The sequence below is a fragment of the Taudactylus pleione genome, unplaced genomic scaffold (assembly GCF_031769625.1).
Source record: "Taudactylus pleione unplaced genomic scaffold, aTauple2 ptg000173l, whole genome shotgun sequence".
Taxonomy (NCBI): Eukaryota; Metazoa; Chordata; class Amphibia; order Anura; family Myobatrachidae; genus Taudactylus; species Taudactylus pleione.
In genome coordinates, this window is record NW_028284575.1 from 76,205 (window position 1) to 104,186 (window position 27,982).

The 27,982-nt window shown below is 46.1% G+C and overlaps 1 protein-coding gene across 1 annotated transcript in view; it reads right to left on the bottom strand.

Moving 5' to 3' along the window:
* The window catches only part of LOC148521163 (E3 ubiquitin-protein ligase DTX3L-like), an 82,131-nt gene that overhangs the window by 5,445 nt on the left and 48,704 nt on the right, over positions 1-27,982 (bottom strand). Inside the window, exon 2 of the mRNA XM_088475563.1 lies at positions 7,292-7,653. Coding sequence (XP_088331689.1) covers positions 7,292-7,653 — 362 coding nt within the window. The remainder of the gene's footprint in view (positions 1-7,291; positions 7,654-27,982) is intronic.

Sequence of the window (27,982 nt, forward strand, 5' to 3'; positions counted from 1 at the left end):
TTGTGCCATAAGAACCTCAGGTAGTTCCGATTGTCTTCCCTGACTATGAAGCAATGGAACATTTGCTGGATGTCAGCTACTACTGCAACAGGTTCAAGTCTAAAATGAATTAGCACTCCTATGAGGCTGTTGTTTAGGTTTGGCCCAGTAAAGAGCAGGTTGTTGAGGGAGACACCATCATACTGAGCGCTGGAATCAAAAACTACTCTAATGTGGTTGGGTTTCCGGGGGTGATACACTCCAAAGGATGGAAGGTACCAGCATTCTTCTACTTCCTTTACTGGTGGTGCAGGTTCTGCGTGATCTCTGTCAAATAGGTTTTGCATGAAATCCACAAAATGTTTCTCCATCTCTGGTTTCTTCTTTAGGGTTCGTTTTACAGAGGTAAATCTAGCAACTGCTTGCTGTAGATTGTTTGGTAGTTTCACTCTTGGAGAGCGAAAGGGTAAAGGTGCTACCTAGCTGTTGGAATCGTCCTGGGTGAAATCTTTGTCCATTACCTTGAGAAATTCTTTATCTTCTCTTGCAGATGCTAACTTGTTGTCCTCACTTGTTGAATTGATCCAAGACTGTCATCCCAAGACAGGAAAAAGTTCATGCTGTCTTGACGATCATGCTGCAATTTACTGCTGACCAGCCTTTCTTTCACCCAGTAATGATGTGGGCATGGCTGAAAATGAGTGCTGCGACCATTAGGCAAAATGTTTGTCTTAAATGAGGATATCCTGGTAGGCTTCTTCATCTTGTCTATACAGACATTGCCTATGATGACCCAACCTAGATCAAGATGTTGGGCAAATGGAGCACCATTTGGTCCATTGATCTACTTTATGTACCCTGAGGATGTCTCTACTGAGCAGAAGTAAGATCTCTGCTTTTGTCAAGGGCTGGTATTTCATTGGATATAGGCCTTAGATGAGTGTGATGAAGAGCGACCTCTGGTGTAGAATCTCCTTTGTTGGATGGTATCTGGTTACACTCAACAAGTGTGGGTAAGGGTATCTCAAGGTTGTCCTTGAGAGAAGCTACAACCAGTCCACTTGCTCTTCTTCCAGAGACCTCTGTAATTCCACTACAGGTACCCAAGGTGTAAGGGTAAGCGTCTCCCTTTAAGTTTAACAGATCGAAGAGCTCTGGTCTTGCAAGTGATCAGTTGCTCTGGTCATCCAAGATGGAGTACACCTTTAGAATACTTTCTGGCTGTCCCTTGGGGTATACTGTACATTGATTAGACATATATTTGCACAAGACTTGTCACAAAGATCTTCCCCACAGACTTTAGTGCATGAAGAAGATACAGTAGTAGGACTTGCTGTTTGATCTGCATTCTCCCCGCCATGCTTTGGTGCAGAAGGGAAATGTGCAGGCAGTGTAGGATTGGATTGAGATGGGTGAAGTGCCTGCACGTGGTCCTCACAGCCACACTCTATGCACTTAATAGTGGTTTTACAGTCCTTAGCAAAATGTTCAGTAGAGGCACAACATCTGAAACATACCCCAAGTTTCCTTAGAAGTTCCCTGCGTTCCTGGAGAGGTTTCTTTCTGAAACCAATGCATTTCTTGAGGGGACGAGGCTTCTTATGAATGGGACACAGTCGATTGGGGTTTTCAATCCTTTCACCTTGGCTGCTCTTGTCAGGAGCTGATGTTGGAGTGTGAAGGATTTCAGTCTTTTTTACTGACACTGGACCTCTGTGGTTCTTGTAGTTAGTGTGTGGACTGTCATACTTGGGAGTAGGTGAACCAGGATGACTTGACTCACTGTAGGAGAAGCTTGGGTCATTCTTGGATTCTGCGATGTTCCTGACAAACTCACAGAAATAGGAAAAGGGAGGAAAGGAGACTAGATTTTCCCTTTTGTATCTTGAACCAAGTGTAGTCCACTTTTCTTGAATACCGTATGGCAGCTTGGAAACTATTGGGTTTACCCCATGAGCTGTGTCCAGGTAACTGAGGCCAGGTAAGTGAGTATCCATTTTGGCCAGCTGGAGCTCAAAGAGTAGGTCACTGAGCTCTTGGAATTTCTCATTGTCCTTGCCAGATATTTTTGGAAAATCTTGCAGCTGTTTGAACAGTGCATTCTCTATGGCTTCAGCACTTCCAAAGCTTTGTTGTAACCTTTCCCAGGCAGCAGTAAGGTCTGCCGCAGGATTATTAATGTGAACAGATCTGAGTCTCTTGACACATTCTGTAGAATGTGGGCCGAGCCACGTAATCAGCAGATTTAGTTCTTCGGCAGCAGTAATGCCAAGATCACTAATTGCAGTTCTGAAGGCACTTTTCCAACCTCTGTAGTTCCCAGGCTGGTCGTAGAACCTAGTGAGGTCGGTCTTAGTAAGTTCACGGCGAACCATGTATCTTGCAAAGTCTGACATATCTGTTTTCCCTGACTTTGGGCAAGGAATTGCTGGCTGAGTAGTGCTGTTCATATTATTTGTGGTGTTCTGGGTAAGAGACATAGGGAGATACGGGGCTGCATAGGCATTCAGCCTAAGAGCTGGTTTAAAGTCCATAGGTCTCTCTGCATGTGGAACTGTATGGTTGCCAGGGACCTGGTGACTTACTGGCATATTGGTTTGTGACCAGGTGTTTGTATATTGGGCTTGTTGAGGTGTTGGGCCTTGGTGCACTGTTGTGTGTGAAAATGGGTCAGGATGACGGAGTGGTTGTGCATTGTACTGAACTTGGATATTGCGTGTTGCATAGGGATCTGAGTCCTTTTGTTCTGGAAAAATGTCTGCACTGTTAGGAATGTTTGCAGCAACCAGGGGTTCACTGTTTTGGCTTAGGACGTAGTCTCTTGTGCGCTTAAAAGAATCCTCCACATCCACTTCACTTAAACTGATATTGTCCCTTTCACTTCTACTGGCAGCTTGTTCCAAAACCTTTAACCGTGCCATTGCTGTGGCATACTCACATTGTTTCTCTAAAGCTTCTATTTCTGTCTTTTTGCACGCTGCTCTGGCTTCCATATCTGCCTTTTTTTGTGCAAAGCCGGCTTGTATTTTGGTAGTCTCTGCATCTGCACACGCCTTTATAAGTTGCTCGCTGAGCATGGAATAATTTGACTTAGATGATCGTTTTGAATGCCTGGTGGACACAGAAATATGTGATGATGTTTGCAATAATTGTGCGATTCTTGTCACTGTCCTGGATTTAACTTCACGTAATAAACTGTCTCGATCCAAATTAAGATCATTAAAGCTTTGCAATTCTTCTAAAGAATCCTGAGTATTGAGTTTCCTGAGAATGCTTACATATTCCTGGTTTTTCAGTTCATATACTGAACAAAGCTGTCCTAGGGCTCCCTCTAGTGGTGACACATTAGAAACAGGTTGAGAGAGGGTGGACATATGATTTAGCAACTTTAGCCATAAGTTTAAGACATCGGAAGATAGTTCATGCTTCCTACCTTCAAGATACTCTTTAACCTTCCACATAGGCTTAGGAGGGCATTTAGGGCCTGATTCAGAGCCGCTCGTAAGCGGCCGCTCGTTCGCACTGAGCGATGTTCGCACAACTGCGCATGCGTACGGATTGTAATACGCATGCACAAACCAGTCAGTGCGGCCGAAAATCGTTTGTTCGCTATATAGCGAATGCCTGCTATTTTGAGTGACAGGAGGAGGCGTATGTGGGTGGTAACAGGGGAAGGTGCTTGAAAACGGGGAGTGGAATTCCGAACGCAGGCGTGCTTAAAGGTCAAAACGGGCGTTTTAAGGGTGTGCATAATTAATACAGCAGCGTCATTGACCACGTCACTTGGTGTTTTTTTAGTCAGAACTGCTCGCAAAATAGCGGTTGAAAAAACCAACCACAAGAATAGCGAGCAGTTCCTATGCTGTTCGATGTACTCGATTAATCTAATAAATAGCGGACATGACGTAGGGTGCGAGCGGTAAGGGGGCGTATTTTCCAAAATTTTGACCGCAAGTTTTGCTTGCTCATTCAGACTTAGAGGCGTGAACAGACCGCAAAGTGCGAACGGTTCATTTGAATAGCCACCCCTTTTTTTTAAACGAACGACCGCAAATAGCGAGCGGCTCTGAATGAGGTCCTTAGACTGCAAGTTGAGATCCATAACTTCTCCTTGTTCTGATTGCAGATAATGTTCATCTTGAACAGGCTGTGCAGTGTTCCCCTCAGCCATGATATCACACAGGTAGAATGGGTCTGAATAATACTGGAGTGAGTTTGTAGCTTGCTAGTAGAATCTATGCTGTAGTGTGTAGCTGCACACACTGATGATTTTTTCTTACACTGTATGCAAGCTTGTTAAGGTTATTTGTATCAACAGAAGCTGCCACTGGCTTACTGGTGTATATAGCAGTATTTATCAACCATCTTTTCACTATTCTGACTCAATAACCGGTTGCTGCTATTTCCAAGTTGGAGAAAGGACCTCTGTGACGTAGACACCACGTGACCGCTGCAGGAGGCTGGACAGCTCCTGCGTTACCATCCACTAGGGCACAGAGGGGGAATAAATATCTGTGGCGAGCGTAGCGAGCCCGCGAGGGGACAGTTTTGGTCCCCCATTACCATCCCCGCCCCTCCCCCTTTCAGGCCGAGTCACGTGGGTGTGACGTCACAGGGCCATCAGCCCTGTGTAGTATAGACCTAACAGCCTGTAAGTGTAAGGCCCCTGAGATAATTCCTCTGTGTATATCTGTATTGAACCAGTACTTACACCAAGAGACTTTGTCAGACAGTGTCAACTCAACTAGTAAGGCACGTATGAAGAATCCAGATGAGGGTTTATTTCAAGCTGATATTCTTGTAATTATGCATAACATAGTCGGTGAAAAGATGATAATTTGCCAGAACTCAGCAAGTGCAGCTGCCAGCTAAAATGGTGACATCAGACCCTAGCTACAGAAAATTAGGAAGGACAAAATCAACAAGATGCAAAGATTTGCAATAATAACACGACAGAAACTAACAGCATATGAAACATATATATATATATATATATATCGTGGGACATGACAAGGAGCATGCGGTGGGCTACATATTCTGAGCTTCCTGTAGGAGAGATACACTCTGCTTGCAAATCTAACCAACCATGACAGATAGGACAGGGATTATAGTTGCACACAAGACGTTTTTCCCCAACAAATCTCTTTTTAGGAAAAATAATCTGAGAATATTGCTTAGAATTGTGTGTGCTACACGTTAAACCTGGCGACATCTCTGGTGACCAATAGTAAGTTTATGAGGGACAGAACAGTGATCGTTCCATCGTTCATTGACTTGTTCAAGTGTGGACAGGCAATCCTTATTCAAGGGCATTCGTTCTGATATCATAACTAATACCCATCGCTCCAGTGTGTACCCAGCATAAGACAAGCAGGTTGTCTAAGTCACTCCCATGTGAGCCTTCTGTCCATGTGTGTAGGATCAGTTGCTTATCAGAAACAGACCCCTAACCTTCAGGAAAAAAGAAGGTGGTTGTCAAGGTAACATCATACTTGCCTACCCTCCCGGAAGTCGCAGGAGGCTACCGATTTTTTGGGTGACCCCCCGCACCCCCGGAAAGGTAGGCACCTCTCCCGCATTCTGCCCACTTCCTAGTGAAATGGGCAGCATAGGAAGAATATTACCGGGGATCGGCGGGTCAGTGCATTGGGGGCGGGGCCTAATGAAAATCACATCATTTAGCCCCACCCCTATTTTAAATATTCATCTCCCCCCCAACTCCACCCACCTTCTCCTCCCCAGGCTTCTCCTGGGGTGTTGAACCGGCGGGTGCTGTTAGCCCCTCAGCAAGGGACAAATCCAGAAGGGCAGGACAAGCAGTGTGCTCACTCCCCTCCCCCCCCCCCCCTGTACAGGCTGAGGAGACTGCTGCTCCCTCTTTGTCGATCTCTGGTGAAACAGCACGGTGGCTGTGTATGCACATTGGCTGCCATGGACCCAAATCAGAAAAAAGTGTTATAGCGTTACGCTGTCCCACTGCTTCCAGCTCTCTCCGCCAGGACGGGTTCTTATAGATACCTGTCTAGGATTTTAGTAAATCTGTGTGAAAATGCGCATTTGGGCAAAAATATTTATATCATCCGCATTAAAAGTGCAGATTGTGATAAATATGCCCCTAAGTATCCCCCCGAATGTACCATGGAGGGACCGCAGCAGGTATCTCCAATTATTCCTACGGCCCCTCCATTTTTGACAGCAGCCACAACCCCCATAGTTTTCCATGGGGGGCTATGAAGCTGTCTTTACAAAGCTTTGGAGAGTAAAGCATTACAGAGTTTGAACCCGGCAGTTAACGCCATCTGTAGATGACATTAGCCGCTGTAACCTATGGGGTACATTTCTCAGAAATTACAGTGAGACAGTTCCTCCAGAACCCTCCTCGGCAATGGCCGCCGCACATGCATGGTCAGCAGAAAGTAAAAATTAAGAGGGAAGTCCAGGAATAGAGCATTTTGGACCTCATTCAGAGTCGGTCGTTGCGGCCGCACGGTCGTACGCCACTGATGTTCGCTGAACTGCGCATGCGTAAAGTTCACAATGCGCGTGCGCAAACTAGCTGCTACGATCAGAAATTTCTCTCTCCTTGAACACAGCCAGGTCGGTAGTTTGAGTGACAGAATGAGGCGTTTGTGGGTGGTAACAGGGGAAGGTGCTTGAAAATGGGGGAGTGGAGATCCGAACGCAGGCGTGCCTGACTATGCAAACGGCGTTTTATGGGAGTGCATAATTAACAAAGTAGTGTCATGGCACACGTGACATGGGAGGTTTGTACACTGACCTGATCGTAGTGCTTAAGAGAGGGTATGGTCAACCTTAAGCTCTACGACCAGTTTCGATGGTTCCCTATGGTCTCGATTAATCCTTATATGCCCGGAGATGACGTGTAATGTGTACGGGAAGGGGGCATATTTTTTGTCTTCCGGCTGCTTCCTCCCCTTGGTCGGCCAGCTAACGATCCGATCTTAAGGACGCAACATGCGAGTGCATCGTTTGCATATCCAGCCCCTTTTACCGTACGACCGTGCGGCCGCAACGACCGACTCTGAATGAGGTCCTTTGTACCTGATGGAACAGGTCATGTTGGAGGGTCTGATAATCCAAGGTGCTGTGTCAGGTGTCGGAATTGCTGGTGTCAGAGTCTTTAAATGCCCCCCGGTCACAAGCTGCAATTTCTATGCTCACAGACAGGATCAGCGCACTATGCGGCCCGGCATGGCTGGGACCAGGAGGGTTTCATTTGTTCTAACTGCAAATTTCAAGCACTGACCAAATATTTGTATTAAAGCTGTATTTTTAGTTATTATAATTTTACCTCTAGGGGAAGCTGTGGAGAACGTTCCTCTGCTCCGCTAGTGCTGGCTGGAGAATGGGATTTGGGCTCTGCCATGCCTGAGAGGGAACATTTATCATGTTCTGCAATTTGGGATTCATGAGTTCTGCCATATTCTTCCTCCCCTCCTCTGCCAACATTCATCGCGGTTGGCTCATTAGCTCTTCCTTTCCCGTCACTGGTATAAATGTCTCGAGTCCTCGGTTTTGCTCCGTTATCGGAAAATGTGCTGTTCAGTTGGCGTTTGCACCTTAGTACAGTCTCTTCATCTGCAATCATCATCATCACTTCAGCGCGAAGAGACTCAATGACGTGATCTTTCCTATCCAGCACTCTCTGCCGCGCTGTAGGTACAACAGAAAGAAGAGCATTGGAGACGGCTCATACAATCATATGGGAGAGAAACTTTATGAAAACATATGCACAGGATTCTACCCAACATTATAAGCCGCGTACACACTAGGCGATATTTATGAACGATATGGACGATAACAATATAGTTCAATGATATATCGTCCAGTGTGTATGCAGTGAACGATCAACGATGTGCACTCCCGCGGGTCATTAACGATATCCCCAGTCGGCTGAACATGCAGCTCAATCTGGGGATATCGTTAACTATGCCAGGCTGCCAAATGTAGCATGGCACTGCTCCCACCTCCTGCCGTCGCCGACTTCTGCAATTGTGTATACATTTACCGATGTCGGCACCCCAGCCGAGCCAGTCGCTGCCGATATCAGCTCATACACACATCGTCTAGTGTGTATGAGCCTTAGAGGGGTATTCAATATGAAAGGTTAACTTCCCTGGCGAAGTTAACGTTTCATATCGGAGTTTTTTTCTGCGTAAAGGTATGGTGCGCACTCCCGCTTATCCCTGTATTCAATATCAAATTAACGAAAACGGGAAACTCCGAAGTTGGATTTGCGTAAAGTTACGAATTTCTCCTTAAAATAATTGTAAGACCCCCCTAAAGTTGTAAAAACATGGGGGATCACTATGGGTACCCCCGTTTTAGCCTTTAATTGAAAGTCGGGGATTTAAATAGCCGGATACCCGGTTATATCGGCAAGGGAATCGGATCATGCGTTCGGGAGTTATGGATCATAGTGAATTATTGGTTGGAATGTAAAACTCTGTATGGTGAGTCTGTAGTTAATTTAAATCAATTAAAGAAAGACAATGCAATCTGGAGAAGTGGGACATTCCCCTAGTGAACTGTCCTATGAACTACAGCGTACTACAAAGACCAAGAGCAAGAACCAATGGAATTATGTTTGTCTGTCTACATTGCTGTTATCATGATCTGCTAGGGTATATAGCCTGTGTCCTGGTCCTATATAGTAGCCATTCTTCTTGGATGACCACAGACTTCTGGATTGATGACTGTAACTGGGACCGGTGCGCTGGTGTATGTATCGACTGTACTTTAGTGAATGTAACACTTGCACTCATTGTTTAGATCAAAGTGCGCAGTACCTTTTTCTTTGTAAATAATTACTTTTGTGCTTTGGAACCACACTCAAGGCCTAGAAGTGTTTATTTTATGTGCGACTATTCATAACGCTAAATAGCGACATTTAAGGTATAGAGGTTAATTAGATATTCATAGTAAGATTCGAGTACAATCAGATCAGTCGTTGAATAGGGATCTTTGCAAACCGATATTTCAATCCTGAAAGCAAACGACACAGGTTTGTATGCCTGTGTTCCGATCCACTGTACTGTCGAAGCCGGATAATTGGCTGAGACAGAGGATCTCATTCAGAGTCGGTCGTTGAGGCCGCACGGTCGTACGCCACCGATGTTCGCTAAACTGCGCATGCGTAAAGTTCGCAATGCGCGTGCGCAAACTAGCCGCTATGATCAGAAAGTTCTCTCTCCTTGAACACAGTCAGGTCGGTAGTTTGAGTGACAGAATGAGGCGTTTGTGGGTGGTAACAGGGGAAGGTGCTTGAAAACGGGGGAGTGGAGATCCCACACAGGCGTGCCTAATTATGCGAACGGCGTTTTATGGGAGTGCATACGGTTTATGGGAGTGCATAATTAACAAAGTAGCGTCATGGCACATGTGACATGGGAGGTTTTTACACTGACATGATCGTAGAGCTTAAGAGAGGATATGGTCAACCTTTAGCTCTACGACCAGTTTCGATGGTTCTCGATGCTCACAATTAATTCTTATATGACGTGTAATGCGTACGAGATGGGGGCTTTTTTTTTGCGTTCCGACCGCTTCCTCCCCTTGGTCAGCCAGCTACCGATCCGACCTTAGGGACGCAACATGCGAGTGCATCATTTGCATATACGGCCCCTTTTCCAGTACGACCGTGCGGCCGCAACGACCGACTCTGAATGAAGTCCAGAATCTGTTAAAAATTAAAATCTGCACGACGCCATTTTGCGAATGGCCACAAGACGCCATTTTGCGAATGGCCGCAAGACGCCATTTTAGCGAATCTCACACATTATAAGTACATACGTGCAATTCCCACGCAGTAGAACAATGTTAAAAGTCCTCATTATACAAAATACTTACATTTACTAAAACATATAATATGAACAACCTTGCAAAACACGTACCACAGTGTACTCCACAAATACGTAGTCGCACAACGCTAACTAGCGTCTTTTCTTAATATCCTTACACTTACACACTGCACACTTACATAAAAAGGTTCCCTAGCATTAAGGTTTATATTCAAGGTTTTATTTATTATTAAGTATGTAATAAAGTGACTGTATTTAAGATCTCAGGTTTAGTACATGATAAGCAGACCGTGTTTGGTGCCGTTCTGAACCACTGTTTATTTGCAGATTTCCGGTTCCATCGGCAAGTAAATCGCAACATGCGTCTGGGAATTATGGATCATAGAGAGATAGACATTGAAATGTACTCTGTTCATGTAATGTAATTAGCCAGTTTAGACTTGTTCTTCGGCGGGAAAACAGACACAAAGAAGCTGTTGGAGGCTGAACTATTACAATACAAACTGACCTATGAACTGCATTGTAACAGGAGAACCAGGAAGAAGAACCAATGGGATTATGCCAACTTGTTCTATTGTATTGCCTATCTCTGCAAGGGTTTATATGCAAGCACCCTGAATCTGCTAGTCAGTCATCTTTTCTTTGCTGTTGACGGAGGTTTCATAGTTGATGCCGGGAATCTGGATTCAGAGCGCATGCGTATGTATTCGACTGTACCTAGTGATTGTATAATCTGTTTGTGCTAATTGTATTTAGATCACAGAGTGTAACTATCTGCTTTTTGGTGAATAATATCTTTTTGTGCTTTGGAAACACAATCAAAGTCTGAAAGCAATTATTTCTTGTGCGACTCATAACGCTAAATAGCAACAATTGTTACAGTGTATAGATAGGTAGGAATCGATAGTTGGGGGCTCGCAGTGTGAAATCACGCTACCGGTCACACGGTAACACTCGATCAGCGATCTCTCAGCAAAAGGGTGGAGGCGCCATAAGCAGGAAAGAACGCATTGTGCCTTCGAATACCTGCTACCACTTTGTTGCTGAGAGGCTGCTATCCATTATTGTGTGAGTTCAAGGAGCGCTGATTAGAATCCAGGGACAAGGGAGGAAAAAGTTTGTTTTCCTTTGTTGATAGAATTTCATGTTAAAAGGGGAAGTCGCACAATAGCGTAAGGGTAATAATACATTTTGTGTAGCAGTCGCATTATTGTGTATGCGACTAGTCGCACAAAAGCGTATACATATTTCCTGTATTGCTGCCTCGTATTTAAACAAAGCCGTTGAGATTGCATTGTGATATTGATAGCGTGATAGCATTGTTTTAAAGATCTTAGTCGGTGCTGCCAGATCTGGGAAAACATTTATTTTTCTGCGCAGGAAAAAGGTGTGTAACAGAGAACGTGTGTTGGTAGGGGGTAACATGTTCCCTAGCTAGGGGTATCGTAGGACGCTTAGGGGCTAGGCGCCTGGTGTCGGCCTAGTGGCTCGGTAGTAGATACCGAAGTCTATACACACAGCAGGTGTAGTTGTTGTTTTGTGTTAGGTATCGGCTCTCAGTGTGATCGCAGCACCCAGTGATCAGTTAGGGTTATTGGACATTGTGATCAAACCGCACAGTTGTGGCATATTGTGATTGTAAACTGAGTAGTGGCAGGGCCGGATTTGCCATTATCCAACATAGGAACCCGCCTAGGGCCAATCGGATTTCAAGGGGCCCTTTGCTGGGCCCCCCTACCCCTCGAAATCCGGCCCTGGAGTGAACCTGTTGAGCTGTTCCTGTGTTTGAAGTTGAACTGCTGCTGGCACCAAAAGCAGCATCAGCATCATGGTCCAGGGCCCTGCCCCTAGCCAGCCCCTTCTAACCAATCCCCAAGCAGCCTACACTGCTGTAGCCAGCCCTCTCCCACAGTGTAGCAAGCAGCCACCCCACCCCCGAAGCATAGCAAGCAGCCTTCCCCCCCTGCAGTATAGCAAGTAGCCTCCCGCCCCCTCCACAGTATAGGAATCAGCCTTCCCTCCTCCGCACTGCAGCCTTCCGCCGCCCCCTCCCCCCCGCAGTGTTGCAAACAGCCTTCCACTACCCCCTTCCACAGTATAGGAAGCAGCTTTCCACACTGCAGCCCTCCGCCGCCCCCCCTCCGCAGTATAGGAGGCAGCCTTCCACCCTTCACACTGCAGCCTTCCACCACCCCCCCACAGTATAGCAAGCAGCCCCCCTCCTCTGCAGTATTATTATTATTATTACATTTTATTTATAGGGCGTCACAAGAGGTCCGCAGCGCCATACATACAGTAAAGGGTACACGGAACATTACATTACAATACAGTAACCAACTTATAAACAGAGCACAAGTAACAATTAGCAACACAATTCTCCATACACAATACAGCTGGGAAGATGAAGGCTGTCATAGAAGTGCTAGAGAAGCAGGCTGTGAGACAGTGGGGAGGAGGACCCTGGTCCTGGGAGCTTACAATCTAGGGGAGAGGGGAGACAGATGACATGAGACATGAGTGTGTAGAGGGGGACCTGAGTGCAGGAAGTAGGCGATGTAGAGATGGCTGAGGCAGGAGGGAGAGCGACCTGGTAACATAGTTATGTGGTGCAAGGGTATGCTTTGATGAACAGGTGGGTTTTCAGTGCACTTTTGAAGCTCTGCAAGGTCGGGGAGAGCCTAATCAAGCAAGGGAGCTCATTCCAGTGAAGGGGGGCTGCACGAGCCAAATCTTGGATACAAGCAGAGATGAAATAACCAGGGTGGAGGAGAGGTAAGTCATTGGCAGGCCGGAGTGGGTCGGAGGGAGTATGTAAGGAGATGAGGTTGGAGATGTAGGGAGCAGTAGAGTTAGAGAGGGCCTTGTATGTGCAGGTGAAGAGTTTGAAGAGGATTCTGTAGGGGAATGGGAGCCAGTGCAAGTTTTGGCAGAGGGGAGCAGCAGAAGTGGAATGGTGGGAGAGGAAGATAAGTCTAGCTGCCGCATTGAGAACAGACTGGAGAAGAGCAAGATGGCAACGTGGGAGGCCACTAAGGAGAAGGTTGCCGTAGTCAAGCCAAGAAATGATTAGTGAATGAATAATCAGTTTGGTAGCATTCTGGGAGAGGAAAGGCCTAATACGAGCGATGTTGCATAGCTGGAGCTGACAGGATTGAGCCAGAGATTGAATGTGGGGTGTGAAGGAGAGGATGGAGTCAAAGGTGACACCCAAGCAGCGAAGTTGGGGGACAGGGGAGATGATTGTGTTGTCAACAGTGATAGCGAGATTGGTTGGAGTGGAGACTCTATTAGGGGGAAAGAAGAGCACTCGGACATCCAGGAAGAGATGGCAGAGAGGCAACTGTTTACCTGAGAGAGGATAGAAGGGGAGAGTTCAGGAGAGGAGAGGTATAGTTGTGTGTCATCGGCATAGAGGTGGTATTTGGAGGCCAAAAGAGCTGATGAGTTCTCCTAGTTTAGAAGTGTACAGGGAAAAGAGCAGTGGGCCCAGGACAGAACCCTGTGGGACACCAACGGGAAGGGTGGAAGGGGGGAGGTGGAGCCGGAGGAAGACACAGAAAAGGAGCGGTTGGTGAGGTAAGAAGTGAACCAGGCATGGACGGTGTTAGAGATGCCAAAGGTCTGAAGGATGCGAAGGAGGAGAATATGATCCACGGTGTCAAAGGCTGCAGAGAGGTCCAGGAGGATGAGCAGAGAGAAGTGGCCCCTGGATTTGGCTGCAAGCAGGTCATTGGTGACTTTGACCAGGGCAGTTTCAGTGGAGTGACGTTGGTGAAAGCCAGATTGGAGAGGATCAAGGATGGAGTTGTCAGAGAGATAGCTGGTGATGCGGCTGTAGACAAGCTGCTCAGGTAGTTTAGAGGCAAAAGGGAGAAGAGAAATGGGGCAGTAATTGGCAGGTGAGGACGGATCGAGGTTGGGTTTTTTAAGAATAGGTGTGACAAGAGCATGTTTGAATGATGAGGGAAAGATGCCGGTGGAGAGAGATAAGTTGAAAAGGTGAGCAAGGTGGGAGCAGGCAGTGGAGGAGAGGGAGCGTAGAAGGAGAGAAGGGAGGAGGTCAAGGGAGTAGGTGGAAGGGGGAGAGGACAAGATAAGGGAGTAGACCTCATCACCTGTGTTGGGGCTGAAGGAGCACAACATGGGGTGGCCAGGAGGTGCGGATGGTGGGGAGATTTGGTTTCAGCAGGGAGATTGGAGGATATACTGTGATGAATTGCCTCAATTTTGGAAGAGAAGAAGGAGGCAAAGTCAAATGCAGTGAGGGAGGATAGAAGGGGTGGAGGTGGGGGGCGGAGGAGAGTGTTGAAAGTACCAAAGAGGCTGTGGGGATTGGAGGACTGAGAGGAGATGAGCGACTGGAAGAAGGATTGCTTGGCGAGGGAGAGGGCTGAGCTGTAGGAAGAGAGGACAAACTTAAAGTGAAGGAAGTCCGCCAAAGAGCGAGGTTTCTTGCAGAGGCGCTCGGCTGTGCGCAAGCATTTTTGGAGAAACCTGGTCAGTTTGGAGTGCCACGGCTGGGGTTTGGACTGACGGAGGGGGACAGAGGAGGAGGGGGCAACGGAGTCAAGTGCAGAAATGAGGGTGATGTTGTAGAAGGAGGCTGCCTGGTTAGGGCAGGTGGATGCAGGTATAGAGGGGAGGTAGACAATTAGGCAGTGAGGTAGTGGAAGAGAAATAGTGTAGTGTAGGAGAAATAAAAGTCAAATGAAGAATAGTAAATAATACACTGGTAAGAAGTACATTTAGATAGGGCAATCATGTGTATATAAGGCAGATGACATTGTTTGGGATGTGCATTCAGATGTGTTTCAGAAACAGAAATTTCAATGCTCGAAGCTGCAGCTAAGGAGAAAAGTTTTGCAGTGTCCAAACCAGGGAGGTCAGTGTAAAGAGTGCAGGTTATGCAGTGTCCAAACCAGGGAGTTCAGTGTAAAGAGTGCAGGTTATGCAGTGTCCAAACCAGGGAGGTCAGTGTAAAGAGTGCAGGTTATGCAGTGTCCAAACCAGGGAGATCAGTGTAAAGAGTGCAGGTTATGCAGTGTCCAAACCAGGGAGATCAGTGTAAAGAGTGCAGGTTATGCAGACTGCAGGAGGTAGTTTGATGTTTATGTTGACTCACTGAATAGCTTGAGTGTAGTCCATCCGTGTTTTTGCTGGCTTGTAGATTGGTTACCTTTGGTTTAACGATGGTATAACGCTAATTTTGATTTTAAATGCTCAGTACACTTGAGATCTAAACACTTCAGCATCTAAATGGCCTAGCAGCCTACTCTGAACTGAATATATAAGGCTACAAACATGTGCATCCTGATTTACCCCCACCCCCTAGCAAACAACCCTCCACCCTCAGCAGAAGGTGCTAATTAAATCTTTGCATGAGGTCAGTATATCACTCTAATTCCTGTAATTTAAAAAAACATACTACAATTGTAAAACAACTTACAGCAACTAATATTACCTATGCAATGTAATTGCTGTTATGCTATAAAACATAGATCAGTTGCATCTGAAGGAAGTATAGCAAGCAGCATTCCCCTCTCTCCTCCACAGTATGAAATGCAGCCTTCCGACTCTCCCCCCTGCAGTGTAGCAGACAACCTTCCTCCAGCATCGATCACCTTCCCCCCTATGGTGTCACAAGCAGCCTCCTTCAACTCTTCTTGAGCTGGGTAAGTTTAACTTAAAAATTTTTTGTATGGTGTGAAATAGCCCAGCTTTCTTTACATGTGTGTATATATATATATATATATATATACACTGTATGTGTGTGTATATATTGTATATATATATATATATATTAGGGATGAGCGGGTTCCGATTTCTGAAATCCGAACCCCCCCGAGCCCCCCCGTTCCGAGCCGGGAACCGAGTCCGGCTCGGGTTTTCCCTCCTGACTCGGTACTGAAATCGAGGCACAACGTCATCATCCTGCCTTCCGGATTTCGCAGGTTTTGGATTCTATAAAAGGTCCCCGCGTCGGCGCCATTTCTCACCCCGGCTGTGGACAGTGAAGAGGGAGGGTGGGAGTTAGGGCTGGCTGGGCTGTGTTGTGTTATGCTGTGCTTCTGTTGTCCATAGGGGCTGTGTCCACTCCTCCAAAGTCCATAGGGGCTGGCTGGGCTGTGTTGTGCTGCTGTTGTCCATAGGGGCTGGCTGGGCTGTGTTGTGCTGCTGTTGTCCATAGGGGCTGGCTGGGCTGTGTTGTGCTGCTGTTGTCCATAGGGGCTGGCTGGGCTGTGTTGTGCTGCTGTTGTCCATAGGGGCTGGCTGAACTGTGTTGTGCAGTCAGTTGTCCATAGGGGCTGTGTCCACTCCAAAAGTCTATAGGGGCTGGCTGTGCTGTGTTGTGCAGTGTCCCATAAAGGTTGTAGTCCTAAAGGGGTGCTGTAGTGTTGTCCAGGGGGTGATCTGTCCATCAGGGGTGCTCCCCCCCAAGTGCAAAAAAAACATTTATTTCTGTGTTTGTGAATTGTGTGGACTGTAGCTGCATGTGCATCAACAAAGGAGCAGCGCCAAGCATGCGCCTGTGTCATAAGTCTGTTATAGGGTGGTGTAACCCCCAAAGTGCACTCCAAAAATTTTTTTAAATTCTTCTTTTCTGTGTTGTGAATTGTGTGCGCAGTAGCTGCACGTCCATCAACAAAGGAGCAGCGCCAAGCATGAACCTGTGTCATAAGTCTGTTAAAGGGTGGTGTTACCCCCAAAGTGCACTTCAAAAAAAATAAAAAATTCTTATTTTCTGTGTTGTGAATTGTGTGCGCAGTAGCCGCACGTCCATCAACAAAGGAGCAGCGCCAAGCGTGAACCTGTGTCATAAGTAAAGGGCCGGCTGGCTCATTTGTTAAAGGGTGGTGTAACCCCGAAAGTGCGCTCCACAAAAAATAAACAATTCTTTTTTTCTGTGTTTGTGTGTGAAATGTATGTGCAGTAGCCGCACGTGCATCAACAAAGGAGCAGCGCCAAGTGTGCGCCTGTGTAATAAGTGAGGGCCGGCTGGCTCGTCTGTTAAAGGGTGGTGTAACCCCCAAAGTGCGCTCCACAAAAAATATACAATTCTTTTTTTCTGTGTTTGTGTGTGAAATGTATGCGCAGTAGCCGCACGTGCATCAACAAAGGAGCAGCGCCAAGTGTGCGCCTGTGTCATAAGTCTGTTATAGGGTGGTGTAACTCCCAAAGTGCACTCCAAAAATGTTTTAAAATTCTTCTTTTCTGTGTTGTGAATTGTGTGCGCTGTAACCACACGTCCATCAACAAAGGAGCAGCGCCAAGCGTGAACCTGTGTCATAAGTAAAGGGCCAGCTGGCTCATTTGTTAAAGGGTGGTGTAACCCCCAAAGTGCGCTCCACAAAAAATAAACAATTCTTTTTTTCTGTGTTTGTGTGTGAAATATATGCGCAGTAGCTGCACGTGCATCAACAAAGGAGCAGTGCCAAGCGTGCGCCTGTGTCATAAGTCTGTTAAAGGGTGGTGTAACCCCCAAAGGGCACTCCCAAAAAAATTTAAAATTCTTCTTTTCTGTGTTGTAAATTGTGTGCGCAGTAGCCGCACGTCCATCAACAAAGGAGCAGCGCCAAGTGTGAACCTGTGTCATAAGTAAAGGGCCGGCTGGCTCGTTTGTTAAAGGGTGGTGTAACCCCCAAAGTGCGCTCCACAAAAAATAAACAATTCTTTTTTTCTGTGTTTGTGTGTGAAATGTATGCTCAGTAGCCGCACGTGTATCAACAAAGGAGCAGAGCCAAGTGTGCGCCTGTGTAATAAGTGAGGGCCGGCTGGCTCATCTGTTAAAGGGTGGTGTAACCCCCAAAGTGCGCTCCACAAAAAATAAACAATTCTTTTTTTCTGTGTTTGTGTGTGAAATGTATGCGCAGTAGCTGCACGTGCATCAAAAAGGAGCAGCACCAAGTGTGCGCCTGTGTCATAAGTCTGTTAAAGGGTGGTGTAACCCCCAAAGTGCACTCCAAAAAAAATTCAAAATTCTTCTTTTCTGTGTTGTGAATTGTGTGCACAGTAGCCACACGTGCATCAACAAAGGAGCAGCGCCAAGCGTGCGCCTGTGTCATAAGACTGTTAAAGGGTGGTGTAACCCCCAAAGTGCGCTCCACAAAAAATAAACAATTTTTTTTCTGTGTTTGTGTGTGAAATGTATGCGCAGTAGCCGCACGTGCATCAATAAAGGAGCAGTGCCAAGTGTGCGCCTGTGTCATAAGTCTGTGAAAGGGTGGTGTAACCCCCAAAGTGTGCTCCACAAAAAATAAACAATTTCTTCTTTTTTTCTGTGTTTGTGTGTGACATGTATGCGCAGTAGCCACACGTGCATCAACAAAGGAGCAGCGCCAAGCGTGTGCCTGTGTTATAAGTAAAGGGACGGCTGGCTCATCTGTTAAAGGGTGGTGTAACCCCCAAAGTGCCCTCTACAAAAAATAAACAATTCTTTTTTTCTGTGTTTGTGTGTGAAATGTATACGCAGTAGCCGCACGTGCATCAACAAATTAGCAGCGCCAAGCGTGCGCCTGTGTCATAAGTCTGTTAAAGGGTGGTGTAACCCCCAAAGTGCGCTCCACTAAAAATAAACAATTCTTCTTTTTTTCTGTGTTTGTGTGTGAAATGTATGCGCACGTGCATCAACAAAGGAGCAGCGCCAAGCATGCGCCTGTGTCATAAGTAAAGGGCCGGTTGGCTCATCTGTTAAAGGGTGGTGTAACCCCCAAAGTGCCCTCCACAAAAAATAAACAATTCTTTTTTTCTGTGTTTGTGTGTGAAATGTATGCACAGTAGCCGCACGTGCATCAACAAAGGAGCAGCGCCAAGTGTGCGCCTGTGTCATAAGTCTGTTAAAGGGTGGTGTAACCCCAAAAGTGCTCTCCACAAAAAATAAACAATTCTTCTTTTTTTCTGTTTGTGTGTGAAATGTATGCGCACATGCATCAACAAAGGAGCAGCGCCAAGCGTGCGCCTGTGTCATAAGTAAAGGGCCGGCTGGCTTGACAGTTAAAGGGTGGTGTAACCCCCAAAGTGCACTCCAAAAAAAATTTAAAATTCATCTTTTCTGTGTTTGTGTGCGCCTTAGCCGCACGTATATATGTCAATATAACATAAATGGAAGACAAGACTTTGGGCCTGATTCAGAGCCGGATGCTCTGACAAGAGCGCTCGCTCTGAATAAGGGCTGTCCCAGCTAAATTTGGAGCCGCCTCCTGGCCGCTCGCATAGCTGTGGGTGACCACCCACAGCTTATGTGAGCGGCCAAAAAGATGGTCGCGATGGTCAAGACCATCGCGACCATCGGGCTTGCGACGAGACCCTTGTGGTAGGGTCTTGTCTTCCGCAAGCCCGGAGTGCTTTTGGCTAGTGATGTCAGTGGGGCTGGCCCCAGATGGTAGGCGTTCCCATGGGAATGCCTCCGTCTGGGCAGCCATGCCCCCAGCACGCCCACCAAAGGGGGCGTGCTGTCACTGGTGGTGTGAGACCCCGAGGGACGGCTTCCCCATCGCTCGCCGGGTCTCGCGCATGCGCACGACGGAGCAGCCTCCGTCATGCGCATGCGCACTTGGGCACCATCGACCCGCTTGCGAGCATACAGCGCTCGCGAGCGGGTCTGAATGAGACCCTTTGTCTGATAAAAATAAAATAGGGAAAGATCAAGAACCACTTCCTCCTAGTGCTGAAGCTGCTGCCACTAGTCATGACATAGACGATAAAATGCCATCAACGTCGTCTGCCAAGGTCGATGCCCAATGTCATAGTAGAGGGCATATAAAATCCCAAATGACAAAGGCCCTCATTCAGAGCCGCACGCAAGCGGGCGCACGTACGTTAGGCGTACGTACAAAAATATTTAAATTCAATGGCTCGCTCGTATTTTCGTTCGCATCTAAAATTCCTCCCTAAACTCTGACGACCCCTCCTCTAACTAACGAGCGTACGAAATAGCGAGCGTACATCTCCGAAATGGCTTGAAAGGAACGCACGCACAAGTATAAACAGGAAGTGGCCTTGTCAGATGTCGATTACCTGCTCCTTTATTCTGCCTACCTCCATCAATCGTATCATGCCAATCAATGTATCAATTAGCTTAATTGTTTGTTTTTTTTCAACACAATGCAAGAAACTTTACTCTTGTCCGTGTTTGTGTTTACCCGCAGAATACGTACGGATGAAACATTCGCTTGTATTGTTTAAAAAACATGTGAACCACAATTAAACAATTGTACTATTGCTGTGGATCCCCGCATATTTCCCTGGGTTCATTTCTTTATTTAAATTTGCTTACGCATGTCACTGCATCAAGCCTATCCTAACTCTCCAGAGATTTCTGGCCCTGTCGAACACATGACTCATACACTAACCAATAAAATTGCTCCTGTTAATTTCCAAAATACATTAGCCAATCAGAAAATTTTTACACACTTTATCAAAAATGATTTTTAAGAAAAACACCATTGCCATCATGAGAGCCTCCGCATTCACCAGGCGTGAGCTGCTGGTGCTTACGGAGGTCATGGATCGCCGGATCACCAGCCAGCCAGAACCCATGACCAACCGGCAGAAGCGCTCCGCGTATGCGGAGGTACGGTCCCGCCTGCGGTCCTTTGGATCACGCCGCAACATCGGGCAGCTGGAGCGCAGGTGGTCCGACCTGCAACGGCGAACGCCCCGCTTGCTGGCATGCTTTCGCATGCAGATCCTGGCAAGTAAGTGTTATGTATTGTGGTTTTAATGTTTGTGTTTGTGGGGCAAACTGCGTGTGCATGTTTTCCTGTCTGTTCTATTTATTATTTGTACTCATATCTGCGTGTGCATGTTTTCCTGTCTGTTCTATTTATTATTTGTACTCATATCTGCGTGTGCATGTTTTCCTGTCTGTTCTATTTATTATTTGTACTCATATCTGCGTGTGCATGTTTTCCTGTCTGTTCTATTTATTATTTGTACTCATATCTGCGTGTGCATGTTTTCCTGTCTGTTCTATTTATTATTTGTACTCATATCTGCGTCTGCATGTTTTCCTGTCTGTTCTATTTATTATTTGTACTCATATCTGCGTCTGCATGTTTTCCCTCTTTTTATGAATTTTTAATTCTACTGCTATTTTTTTTGGTTTTTTTTTTTTTTTTTTTTTTTTGGTTTGTTTGGCCGGATTTGTCCATAAACTAAACGCAATTTATTTGACATATTTTAGGGGGACAGCCAAGACTCCGCCGTCAACGTCGGCGTTCCCGCCCACTGTCCCCAACCCCCAGCCAACACTCCACCCCAAATCTTTCGCCTATTCCCCACTCCTCCCCATCCTTCCCAGACCCTCTCCCGGAAATGTCGGGACTCCTTCCCCTCCGTCCCACTTCCCCCTCTCCTCCACCCACCCCTCTTCCAATTACCCCCTCCCCGGAGTCCTGCATAACTCCGCCCCATTCTTTGGGGAATGACGGATCCTCCGAGGAGGATCATGGAGGTTTTGCCGGAGCTCCCGATTTGTTTCCCGGTATGTTTTTTATTATTTTTTTTTAAAGCACAAACTGTTTGTATGTAATCATGTGTCGTGCCTTTCTTCGTGTTTTTGTGGCTTGACTTTTGTGGATTGTGAAGGTTTGCCTTTACCTCTTCCTGGTGATTTAAGCATACACATATCATACCTGTGGGAATTTGTACCTAGGCCTTGTATTTTTGCCAGCCCACCCTTTTTATTTATGTTTTTGGGTTTAGGAGTGATTAGTTTTTTAATTAATGTTTTTCTGTGGAGTCTCTATTGTTGTATTAACCCACACACTTTTCTCACCCACAGAGGAACAGAGGCGTCGGCAAGAGGTGGCGGATGTTGTGGGGCAGATGCGCCACCATGTAATCGGCCTTCTGGTGGCCCTCGACCGGCTGTCTGGCCTCCTTCGGCATTAGTTTTTTTTTTTTGGTTGTATTTTCCCAATAAAATTTTAAAGACAAATATAGGTTGTGGCTCATTTTTAAAAACCAAAACCAAGATAGTTTAGCCTGACATAAGTTCCTGCAAGGATTTCCCTTTTTTAAAAGTTAGATTGTGTTTTGTCTTTGTATGTCAAACAGACACCAGAAACACATAACAGTAACAATGTAATTTCCCTTTTTGGGTGTAGTGTCAATTTCAGATTTCTACATTTTCCAGGTTCCTACTTGGTGCGCAAGCTGCTTAGGCCAATCTTACAAATCCCAAGGTTGGGCCAGGCTTCCTTTTGGTGTGGATTGGAAAGCTGAAAACATATTTCAGTTTTGCTCATCTGGCGTCAGTACTGGTTTACCCCTTAGTCAAATGTAACTTGTGTTAACCGGGTTACACTTGCTGTTAACGTCCCAAAAAAGGAAGACCATTTCACTCTTCAAACATTTATTCACCACATAACAGAGAAAACAAAGTGGTCACTCCCAAAAAAAATACACACTGATAAATTCAAATACAACACATACCAAGAAAAAAATAAATAAAAACACAAAATCAAGAACTGGTTGACGAAGGACCATGCCAACATGATTCCACAAACATGGCGTTGCGATATGGGTTCCAGAATATATGCCCAAAAGGACCAGATCCAGGTTTGGTAAGGGTAGCAGGAAGTAGTGAGCGTTGGAGTGCCAAAGATTATGTGAACAAACAGAAGATGGTGAGAAAATTAAAAATAAATTAGATGTTTGCCAAAAAAAACAAACACATTAGGTATAAACACTGGAGTTTTGAACAAACTTACCTAAAAAATCTGGCCACCACATCATCGCGTATGGCCCCCCCACATACTGACCTTCGACCAACCTCGGGGGGGCCATCCTCAGGTAAGGCATCCTCTGGCTGCATTGGGACACCACTCCTTATGGCAATGTTGTGAAATATCCCACACAGGACCACAATTTTAGACACCATATCCGGCACATACATGAGCTCGCCACCAGAGCGGTGGAGGCATCTGAATCGGCCTTTTAAAAGGCCGATACAGCGCTCCACCACTTGCCTGGTGGCTGTAAGTGCGGAATTATACGCACTTTGTGGCCCTGGTGTGGGAGCCAAATAAGGAGTGAGCAGCCAGGACATGCAAGGGTATCCACTGTCTCCTGTGAACAAAAATAGACCACATCAGGAACACTGTGTATCAAGCTTAACATTGTTATGTACTAAAGGTCTCCACTTACCCAGAAGCCACGCATCACCAGCTTGTAGGTTGGTTAATTTCTGCCATATCCCTGATTGCCGGATGACGAAGGAGTCATGAGCACTTCCGGGTAATTTAGCATTCAGGGACAGGATCTGGAGGGAGGCATCACATACCACCATTACATTCAGGGAGTGATAGTGTTTCCTGTTTCTAAATATGGCCTCCAGCCATGCTGGAGGCTGAAGTGGTATGTGAGTACCATCCACAACCCCTATGATGTGTGGGAAGCCAGCTATTTGGTAAAAATTGGCCTTGGCCACACTAAGGGCACCCATATCCAAAGGCATTTTAATAAAATGATGGAGGTGCTTGAAAAGTGCCTCCATCACTGCCCTCAGGATCCGGGAAAAGGAGGATTGGGAGATGCCCGCCACTATTCCGACAGTTGTTTGAAACGATCCTGAGGCACAGAAATGTAACACCGCCATAAATTGCGTCAGTGGTGGTATTGCTGTTGGACTGTCAATTTGCCGCTCAAGATCACTTTCTATTAATGAGAGAGTGTCTATGATGATTTTGGGAGGTAGACGGTAGCGTCTTAAAACCTCATCATCGGGCATTCCAAAAAGGGTGACACGTGTTCGAAATATCTGGGGCCTTGCATGCCTACGATGCCTACGCCTGGGACGAGTTTGAGGTTGGTCGTCTTCCGGGAGCAGGGCCAGAACAATTCGCCCCAGATCTACCTGAAATTCAAAGTTTACAATGTAAGGCTTTTGACCCACCCCAAAAGTAAGAAAAAACAACTTAGCTTTCTGATACCATCCATAGCTGCTTACATGCCGGGGTATTGTCATGATACGTATAAACTGTAAAAAAGGCAACAATGAGACGTCAAAAATTTAAAGGGTTTTTTTTTTGGTTAAAAATTGTTGCAAGCCAACACAGAAAATAACGGAAAAACACATTTGGACATCGATGAAAACTACATTGCACACCGTACGTCAAATAGGGTTCAAATGGACCCAAAAAATGGAAAAGGGAAAAGCAAAACTGGATTATATGATGAATAAGCCGTCAAAAATGCGGTAAATTATTCGCAAATGCAAGTCACTACACCAACAGTCAAAAATGCGGTAAATTATTCGCAAATGCAAGTCACTACACCAACAGTCAAAAATGCGGTAAATTATTCGCAAATGCAAGTCACTACACCAACAGTCAAAAATGCGGTAAATTATTCGCAAATGCAAGTCACTACACCAACAGTCAAAAATGCGGTAAATTATTCGCAAATGCAAGTCACTACACCAACAGTCAAAAATGCAGTAATTCATTCGCAAATGCAAGGCGCTACACCAACAGTCAAAAATGCCGTAATTCATTCGCAAATGCAAGACAAAAAATGGACTTACCCAACTCGAATATATAAGATGTCCTCAAAAAACTTCTTTGGGTCCGAAAACCAAAAAAAACTAAAAAAGATGAAATGAGTGTTAAACAAATTAACTAACCACAAAACAGAAGAATACACCAATTGGCCACAAATTTGAATGCACAACACTTACCAAATCAGGAAAGGATGTTGAAAAAATGAAAAAAATGCGAACGGAAAAACCAAATAAATGTAGCAAAAACAAACAAAAAAACAACTCTCCAAAATCCTCCAAACGCAACCAACCAACCAAATCCAAACCACTTAACCAACAACACTCCAACAACCCCACCTCGAATCCACACACACCAAGCCATAAATAGTGTTTATTTTCCCGCACAAACTAAGGATGAATCATAGGGACGCACAATCAATGATGCGGCCGCAAACTAACGACGCATGTATAAATACGTCACGAAATCACATAGAATTTCTGGATGATTTCATGCTGGAAGCAGAGACATGGCTTCAAACCAGGGAAACAATGGTCAAAATTGCGGCGGTAAGGCCTTCATGCATTTTGTGTCAATGAGTATTTTAAAACATAATATTGTGCAAGTTGTGAAGTGGCAAAATCTGCATATTTACCCAAATAGGTGAGGAGGATGACATGGAAGAGACTGCTGGCCCCAGTCAACCCGCCAAAGCTGCAAAAAAAAAAAGGCAGCCACATTTCACAAGCAAGGAGATGGAGGTTTTGATCCAGAAGTGCGTGGACATCCTGCCCCAGGCAGCCAGGAATATGAGCCAAAGCCAGAAGTGGAGAATGTGGGAGGAGGTCGCCGTTGCTGTCAATAGGGTGGGTGATTATGTCCGTCTAGCCCGGGATGTCAAACGGCGGTAAGTAAACACTTTCCCATCCTATAAACAAACCCCATTGTAAAAAAAAGGATAATGGTTCCAAATTCATTCCACAGATGGGCAGACTTCAAATATCGTCTAAAACAAAAACTTGCCGACAGGGCTAGGCATGCAAGGGGGACAGGTGGGGGTCCCACCCCTGTGTCATTGGAGTTGACAGACTTAGAAGAGATGGCACAGGGGTGTGTGCAGGCTGTGGAGGTGTTTGGCGTGTCCAACATGGATACGGACATGCCAGACTTTGCGGCTCCTCATGTTGGCCAAGGTAAGTCTTGTGATGTCACCAACTCAGAAATGCTATTGTGCCAATATGTAGATTCTAATGTGAGTCTTTTCTCCAATTTCCTAACAGAGACAGAGGCGGATGAGTCTGCTCCAGAGGGGAGCCTTGGCCGCAGAATTTCTGCTGACTCTGCAGGGGAGGAACCAGTACATCCGGCTGAGGACCCTGCAGAAGCCAGTCCAGGGCGTGCCCCCTCGCAGGCAGTGGGCCTCCTCACAGAACTCAATTTTAAATCGGATTGCCATACGGAGATTCTGCAGAGGATGGACGCCAGTCTGATACGGGTGGCTGAGGCCCTGGAGCAAAATGCTGCGGCCAACGTGACCATTGCTCAGGCCCTGGCGGAAAATACCAGGGCCAACATCCGCATCGCCGATGCCCTGGAGCAGCTCGTTCGCCAGCACATGGTGGAGCCGACCTCCCTTCCTGCCGGAACATCCAGATCCTCTACCTCTGGCACAACATCAGGCAATCCTCCAAATGTGCCTAGCCCTGTGCCTAGTCCAGAGGCCACAACATCTGCCTCTGGACAGGCCAGCCCGATGGCATCCCGGACCCGGTCTGGCGCCCACCCTCACCCAGCCAAACGGGCGAGAAAACGGTGACAGCAATGGCGACTTTTCCCACTTTCCTTCTGTGCTTGGCTCATATTCCTTTCTGGTCAAAACTTCCCTCTCCTTTCTTGTGAAATGTTTTTAAATTTTGTATTTACGATTATGTTAGTAGTTATGTTTTGTTTTTTTTTTGATCAAATATCTTGGCCACAAAAAAAGGCAATACAATATTATTGCAATTTGTTTGTGTGTAAACAATAAATTTTAAAAAAAAAACTGACATTGTATTGTGACATTATTGTACAAATGGGTTACATTTAATCCTGGCCTTAAACGCAAAAAATGACCCTCTTTTGTTAAAAAAAAGGCCTCTTTAAGGAACGTTTAAAAAAACACATAGCGATGCAAATTCCACAGTAAACCAAAAAAAAGGGGAGCTAATTAAAAGATGATGACATTATTTTTACAATAGGCCATAACCACCAAATTGTGGCCAAAATAAAAGCCCAAAAATGTACGCTAATTGATTATGTAATCATGACATTAGCAGCTCTGATTTCCACCTGCGTACGCTTTTGTGCTATCCCAATAAACTGCTTTCCAAACACATACCAAGCCGGATTTCAATCCAACACTAATTACTTTACTGACCAGCCGCGATTAATCGCTGCACCATCGTGGAGTCCCGGGACGGAGGAGAAGGCCATCGCCAATGTGGTCGAGTAATCCTGACCCTAAGCTGTGCGAGCATTTTGAAGGGAAAGCGGATGTTTCAGTGACGTATGAGACGGTCCGAACACATTTGACGTTCGCATCTGCTAATGTATGTACGCCCCAAAAACGCTTCGCCACGCCTGCGTTTTGTCATCTCCACCCCCGTCAACACCCAAAAACGCCCTGTTCTGTCAATCACATTTGACATGTCACTTCCTGTACGCTATTTTAGGAACGAGAGAAAAAAAGCTCGCAATCTGCCGTACGCACATGCGCGGTGTAACACCGACGCATGCGCGGTTAGTCAACATCGGAACGCAACGAGCGTACTGTTGTTAACGTGCGGCTCTGAATGAGGGCCAAAGTTCAGGAAAATGACCTTAAAAAAACATTTAAATCATCTGAGGAGAAACGTAAACTTGCCAATATACCATTTACGACACGGAGTGGCAAGGAACGGCTAAGGTATTTCCCTATGTTCATGACTAGTGGTTCAGCTTCACATGACGATGGAACCCTCCTCCTGCTACAAAAATCAAATGCTTAAGCTGGCAAAAGCACAGCGAAGAACTGTGCGTTCTAAGACGATATTACAAATCCCCAAGGAGAGTCCAAGTGTGGTGGCGGTTGCTATCCCTGACCTTCCCAACACTGGACTGGAAGAGGTGGCTCTTTCCACCATTTGCACGCCCTCTGCAAGTGCTGGAAGGAGCACCCACAGTCCACTTGCTGATATGCAAATTGAAGATGTCACTATTGAAGTACAAGAGGATGAGGATACTGGTGTAGCTGGCACTGAGGAGGAAGTTGGCAATGAGGATTCTGATGGTGATGTGGTTTGTTTAAATCAGGCTCCGGGGGAGACAGTTGTTGTCCGTGGGATGAAAAAGCACATCACGGTCATGCCTGGGCAGAAGACCAAACATTCCACCTCTTTGGTCTGGCAATATTTCTATCCAAATCCAGACAACAACTGTCTTGCCATATGTACCATATGTAAAGGTGAAATAAGTAGGGGTAGGGACGTTAACCACCTAGGAACATCCTCCCTTATACATCACCAGCAGCGCGTTCATAAAAAGTTACTGTCAAGTTCAGAAACTTTGGCTAAGACCGTAACCAGTCCAGGGACACCTAAATTCCTTTGTCCTGTTGTATCCAAGTGCCTGCAAACCACACCGTCAACTCCCTCCTCGTCAATTTCTTCCTTAGTCAGGATCGGA